At 40.1% G+C, this 7,027-nt stretch overlaps 1 protein-coding gene across 1 annotated transcript; it reads left to right on the top strand.

The window, feature by feature from the left end:
• The first annotated feature begins 1,871 nt into the window (after positions 1-1,871).
• LOC148842990 (Myosin heavy chain-related protein) lies at positions 1,872-5,698 on the top strand. Its single transcript, XM_088956478.1, has 2 exons — positions 1,872-2,217; positions 3,133-5,698. The coding sequence occupies exons 1-2, from the start codon at positions 2,155-2,157 to the stop codon at positions 5,422-5,424; spliced, it is 2,355 nt and encodes a 784-aa protein (XP_088812604.1). The 5' UTR covers positions 1,872-2,154; the 3' UTR covers positions 5,425-5,698.
• The last annotated feature ends 1,329 nt before the right edge of the window (positions 5,699-7,027 follow it).

Below are 7,027 nucleotides of genomic sequence, written 5' to 3'. Positions count from 1 at the left end.
CATGATTGCTTGGAAGTGTCTCAAATTCGAATTTATTGGGATTTTGGAGATGAGTCCTGGCTTGCCCTCTATTATGACTGGATGATTTTTTTTTCTTTTAGTTTCTAGCCCCAAATTGTAATGGGTTTTATCAACTAGTTTGTTTGGTGGTATACTTGACAGAGACCCATCACTATTGACAATTGCTATTTGCATTTTAGTTTTTTTTTTTTTTTTTTAAAGCCCTATTTGCATTTTAGTTGATCTAAAGTGTTGTGCTTCTGAGATATAAAATTGTCAATATCATTGCCTTGAATGAATTTGGCAGATGCTTTTCTGTTTTGATATCAATTGCTACCTAGCAAATCAGCACATGCTCATGTATCCATTAACAGCCCAGATGGCCTTGAGCATTTGGGGTTGTCTTTAAAAGATAGACCACTCGGCAAGTGGCTCAATCTATTCAGTTTTTATAGAAAAACAAGAAAACTTCATTTGAAGCTTCCCGAAATTTGGCATTTTTGGTCTTTTTGGGTCTTTCATCCTTATGCATCTACACAACTCTTACCAGCTTTTGGTTACCAAACAAGAAAAAAAATGTTGTTTCATCTTTCAAACTTGGCGAAGTCCAAAAGACCAAACACTGCCTTATTATAGGGATAATGTTTGGATATATGGCTTTCAGATTTGTGGGTCCAAAACAAGGTTTTTAAAACTGATCTGGACAACGAACCGGTTAGGGGTCCGGTTCTCGGGTTGAACGGTCTGACTGTTCTGACAAAAAATAAAAAACAGTCAAAACCATTGAACGGTTTAAATGGTTGGACTTTCTGGGTCAGTGATTTTCTGATCATATCAACGATTTTTGGCAAAAACCCGGCTTTGGAGAAAAACGGAGCTGATCACCTAACCGATTCCCGGTTTTTCAGTCCAGTTTTAAAAACCATGATCCAAAAGAGCTTCATGGCTTTTCTGGGTAATTTAGTAGACAGCCCATTTTCGGTGGGCCAAGAGCCCAAGACCACGAGGTCGATATTGATACGTGGATTAGCCGAATTGCTCTCGAGTCTTGAGTCTTGACGGTTTTCACGGTCAGAACGAGAGGTGGACACTGGACAGTACCTGGACAAAGTTTAGCCAAACATAAAAGGGACTGTGACTGACTGGACGGGACGCTATATACTTGTGTGGACATGGATGGGCCAACAGAATGTCGAAGATTGATGAGGGATTGGCCCATATGCTTTCCACGGGCCCACATGGCCTATGCTCTTCCAAAGATCCATAAAGACAACTAATTAACACCTTGAAATCGATGCATCTCCTTCTGGTTGACTATCAAGCACGTCGCACCAAGCCCTGCGTTGATGTTACGTTACAATTACGGAACAGACATGCCATTCTTCACAAAACAAAAAGATCCTGACTCCATGGAGCGTGGGACCCATTTTAATTGACACGATGTTGCTGCTTGTGTCTGGTGTAGGATGATTACATATGCCATACACACAAGAAAAAGGATTAATGATAATCCTCCCTAATCCCTTCCACGACAAATTCAAACAGCTACCGGGCTTTCATCCAAAGTCGCCCGGGCCCAGCCTAGTGAGGCTAGAATCTTGTTTTCCTTCTATCTTACGCCCATTAGCTACACTAGTGGGCCCAGTATCAGATGACTTTCAAGCCGCCCAACTTCCTATCAGGATCCAATATTGGCCCACGTTACCGCGCTGAGATTAGCACATCTTTGTGGTTCTGATAAGTCGGGGCTCGGGGCTCCTGGTGAAATGTGTATAATTTTCATATCAGGGGTATTTTTGTCTTCTTGTGTAGATTTCCTTCCTCCCGATCTACGATTGAGTATTTAAGGGTCGCGCAACGGTATTACCACCCATGAAAAAAATTAAAAAATTACGGAGGAGTGAAGTGACAGCGTCCACGCGGCGCACGTTTTGCTTATTTAGCTTTTTGGCTAAAATCACACTATTAGAAATAGAAGAGAGAAATTTCTGATTCGAGCTTCTCGTCTAGTTTTCCCTCCAGAATCCCTTCCTCGACTTTGAAGGCATCTCTCGCGCATTCTCGCTCGCCCTCAAACTGGTTGATCCAATTTCGGCTTTCTCGACGGATCTTCGATGGTCTTTTGCGCGTACGAATGTGCTGGAGAGTCGAATCATGGCGTTCTCGGCTGCTTTTCAGGCCAATTTTTCGACCAGCTTGCCTCATCGACATTCAAAGGTGCTTCCTCTCTCTCTCTCTCTCTCTCTCTCTCTCTCTCTCTCTCTCTCGTTCTTCTTTCCTGTTTCATTCTTTCAACTTCTCATTCGTTCTTGACTCAAGGTCCTTAACAAATTTTCTTTTGCCAATCTTTTTAAAAGAAAAGTTATGCGGTAGCGTTCTTGTTCTTGGTTTGGCGGAGCTTTAGAAATGTTGTAACCTTCAAGAGTGTGGTTTAAACTGATCAAGATTTTAGGGTTTTGCGCCTTTTCGATGCATTTGGAGTTCAGGACAAATGTTTGATGCATAAATAGCGATGAGTTTGTCTAGTGAGTTTGGAGTTCAGGATAAATGGTCGATATGTCAAAACCATAGATTCGGCTAGTGAGTTTGTCTTTTTAACGCTTCTTAGTCACGGTTTCAATTCTCAGTTAGGTTCTTAAATGTTTCTTGGCTTCTTAATTTAGATAAAAGAAGTTTATGTAGGTTCACCCTTTCGTCCTCTATCAAAGGGTTTTATCCAAATGAGCTTTATTGAATATTATTCATCTTTTATCGATTAGACCCGTAGCAGACTGGTTAATTCATAGAAATTTATTTTTGAAGAGCTGAGTTGCAGAATTGTATGTTGCTTATCGGGCTCAATGGGAGATTGCCTGGAATCAAATAGATCAAAAGGGCCTGTTAGGATTTTATGGGTTATTCTTATTCGACTGATGGCAGAAGCAAGTTTCAATAACAAAATATGTAACTAAACCACTCCCTAGTTTATCTTGCATGCACGTTTTTCATGTGAAACTGTGGAAGTAACAAGTAAGCACCTCGGCTTCTTGTTTTCTTTCTAAGTATTCTATAATTGACTTGACTTATAATTTGGATCCATTGTTGAACACATTTCAAAAATATGTGAATTTAAGTGTTAAATGCTTTTTGCAGTTGTCCTTTCTGAGACTCGTCAGGAAACAAAAGAAGTCAGCTATTGTAGGAACTCGAAATGGGAAGAAGTGTTCTATACAGATGACCAGATCAATCTTAGGTAACAGGACATCATGCATAGATAACAATGGTAATGGAGCAACAGAACCAGCAAGGGTTCTTCTAGAAAGATTGTTTGCACAAACACAGAAACTAGAGGAACAGATCAGTAGAGATTCTAGCTTCTCCAAGGACATTCAACTGGGACTTAACCTTGAAACTTTGGAGTCTGATCTTCAAGCCGTTCTGACAGCCTTGAGGAAAAAGGAGGAAGATCTTCAGGATGCAGAGAGGAAGGTATTGTTTGAGCATGCCAAGTTAAACCATACAAAGCAGGAGTTGGAAAAGAGAGAAGAAGCAATTACTTCTGCTCTTTGCAGGCAGGAAAAACTGGAAGAAGAACTGAAGCAAGCCAACAACAATCTAGCTTCTCAAGCCAGGCAAATTGAAGATCTAAAATTAATGGTACAGGAGAGGGATGATAAGGTAGTAGCTGCACAATTTGCACTATCTTTGAAACAAGAAGAGATGGATAAAATGAGAACTGAACTGACAAAGAAGACTGAGGAGGCTGCCACGATTGCTTGTGATCTTCAATCTAGAGATCAGCTCCTGAGTGAGGCTAATGAAATCATCAGAAAACAAAAGGTTGAGATTCAAGAACTTCAGAAGTTGATCAGAGAGAAGGAGCAAGAATTAGAAGCTTCTGTTACACTGAGGAAAATTGAGGAAGAGAAACTAAAACTAGCAGAAGCTAACTTGAAGAAGCAGACAGTGGAGTGGCTATCGGCACAAGAGGAACTAGAGAAACTGAGAGAGGAAGCAGCCAAACACATGAGAGATGCTAATGAAATTCTGGAGGATTTTAGAAGAGTGAAGAAGCTTCTTGTTGATGTGAGATCTGAATTGATGTCTTCTCAAAAGTCTCTAGCTTCTTCTCGAAGGAAAATGGAAGAGCAAGAACACCAACTTGAGAGGCAACTAGTAGAGCTTGAAGAACAAAGGGATATCGTGATGTCTTACACGTCTGGTTTAAAAGATGCTCAAACAGAAGTAGAAAGTGAAAGGGCAAAGCTTAGGATTGCAGAGGCTCAAAACAGGGCACTTGAAAGGGATTTATCCATGGAGAAAGAATTGATAGAACAGCTACAGAAAGAATTGAATAAAGAGAGGTCTTCTATGGAACAGGCAATGCAAGATATATCCTTGCTTCAGGAGGAGTTAGGTCAGAAAACATTTGAGTTTGAAGAAGCACAGAATCTTCTTCAGGTTAAAGAGTCAACTTTAGTGGAGGCCAGGCTTCAAATTCAACATTTAAAGTCTGAACAGGCTTCTATTCAGCTTCTTTTGGAAGAAAAGGATATGGATCTCTATGATGCACAGAAAAACTTGGAGGAGCTAAGTAAAGAAGTTGCTGAGTTGAAGATGCTCATGAGCAGTAAGGAAGAACAGCTTATTCAAGCGACAAGTATGCTAAAGGAGAAAGATATGCATGTTCAGATGATGCAACATCAGCTGGATGATACAAAGCTAAAGTATTCAGAAGCTGCTACTGTGGTGGAACGGATTGTAGAACTAACTAACAAATTAGTTACTTCAGTGAGGGATGAAGAGGATTATGCTTTAGACACACTTAGCAAGGAAATCCTATTGCCTGAGATGGAAGATAAGTTTCTGCAGCATATACTAGAAAAACCAACAGGCGACTCTGCATTGAAGAATAAACAGCTGGAAGCCGAGCTTGAGTTGGCCAGAGAAAGCCTTAGGATAAAAGAGATGGAAGTTCTGGCTGGAGAGAGGGCTCTAATTGTCAAAGAGGAGGAGCTCAAAGCGGTTCTCGACAGACTTGATGCAAGAGAGAAGGAATTGAAGAGAATGAAGGAAGAGGTGGAAGATGCTGATGGGCTAAAGAAACTATATGCTCTTGCTCAGGAGAGGATTGGTGAAAAGAGCATAGGGGAGTTGGCAATTGAAAAGCTGCAACTAGAGGCTACTCAACTGGAAGTTGAAGCAGCAACTAGTGCACTCCGTAAACTTGCTGATATGAGCAGGGAGCTTTTGAAAAAGGCTAGCTTCTGTGCAGAGGTTGACATTGATACTCTTGTCTTCCCTGAGCCAGGCAGTGATCCTAGGACAAGTGTGATTGAGAACAATGAATGCCTTATTGAAACCCAAAAAGAAGTTGCCCGGCTTTCAGCTCTAACAGAACAACTTGTCAAGGAGGCTGGTATCGTTGGTGTTGCAGATCAGTGATGTAATGGAGGATGTAGCAATTTGGCTTTTCTTAGATATATCCAACTGATTGATTAGCCAGTGAATCAGGATTTACTTTAGAAGGAGCATTATTGGGGGTTCTTTTGGCTCCTACAAACAATGTTGGCACAAGATACCCAGATGCATCCATATTTCATATTTCCTTTGTTGTACCATGAGTGAAAATCACAAGCTTGTATATTCTTCTCTCCTTTCATTTTCTTTCCTTCTTTAGTAGGAGACAGTCAACACCATTTACTTTTTCCCAGTGATATATCTGTTTCATTTTGGGTAGAAGACTTAAACATACTCTGAGTTTTTAGAAATTGATTTAAGCATACCCTTAGGTTTTAAAATAGACTCAGATATGCCTTGTAGGCTGACCCCACTGGACTTAAATATACCCTCATCATAGTGTGAACTCAAAAATTAAAATATTATTTTTACCTCCTATGCTCTTCGATGAGATTCTCATCTGTTGGCATGCCTCTTCTTCCATGGAGAGAGGAGATGAAGATTGAAGAAATTGAGAGGACGGATGGAAACAGAAAGAGAAGGAATAGTTGGATTAGATCAGACAGTTGTGGTTCTCCACTGTTGAGTTCTTGTTCAATATAACTGAGCCAAAATAGCTGGAATTTCTTTCATTGGTTCACCAGTTGTGATTCCCTGCGGGTGAGTTTTTTTTTTTTTTATCTTCACTGGTAGAACAAGAACTCACTGATGGGTTCTTTTAAAAACCCCACTGGAATTTCTTTTAGAAAAAGCTCACTGGAGAATTGCAACCAAAACTCAAGCCATCAGCCGTCACTATGGCCCATTCAAGGGAGTTTTTGTTCATAAATCTGGAAAAGACAAAGTTCTTGTTTGAACAAGAACTCACTATTCCTTTTAAAACCTCAAGGTATCTTGAACAAGAACTCGCCATTCTAAGACAGCCATGCTGTTTTGGCTTTAAAGCAAAGAAAGCACTTTGTTCAAACCAAAACAGAATCGTGATTCTCCACCTATGACTTATTTGTTTGAAGGAAATTTTCTGTTGTCATTCTTGGCTCTTTTTGAAAATTTGAAAGAAGATAAAGGGAAAAAGAGTTTCAATCCATTTTAAAACTTCAAGGTATCTTTGAGTCAATTTGTTAGTAACTCAGGGTATATTCAAGTCTTTTTACTCTTTCATTTTTAACAAGACAATACTTTATCATGAACTGCTTCATTAACAGATTGACAAATCCTGGCATTAACCATTGATTTAACCAAGTTAGGTTATTCCATGAGTTGGGGTGTCTGGCTTAGAACGCAAGTTTACTTCCATAAATTCCATTGATTTACAACTTCTGAAATCGCCAGAACGCCAGGTGGGTTTGCCCACTATAGTGATTGGGCTCACACATTGAAGAAATGAATTCTCTTTTTTCTTGGGCAAAATAGACCTGAATTTGAGGCTGTTGGATGTGCCATTTACTCATCATTTCGGGTTTGAGATTTTGCTTTCCAAAATAAAAAGCAACTGCCACAATTTGCAGGATTAACTGTAGGGGGGGTGGGGGGGTGGGGGATAATCCGGTTTCTTATGTATTCAGTATGTAACGGGTGCCCCTTGTGA

This window comes from Nelumbo lutea, chromosome 8, assembly GCF_056320005.1.
Source record: "Nelumbo lutea isolate HS-2025 chromosome 8, American lotus-T2T, whole genome shotgun sequence".
Taxonomy (NCBI): Eukaryota; Viridiplantae; Streptophyta; class Magnoliopsida; order Proteales; family Nelumbonaceae; genus Nelumbo; species Nelumbo lutea.
Note: the sequence above shows the minus strand (reverse complement) of the source record. Positions and strands in the feature narration are given on the sequence as shown.

Excerpts from the sequence above, each read along its gene's own strand:
- LOC148842990 (XM_088956478.1), top strand. The coding sequence starts at position 2,155 with ATGGCGTTCTCGGCTGCTTTTCAGGCCAATTTTTCGACCAGCTTGCCT. Across the intron at positions 2,218-3,132 it reads TGCCTCATCGACATTCAAAG|TTGTCCTTTCTGAGACTCGT; the intron begins GTGCTTCCTCTC and ends TGCTTTTTGCAG.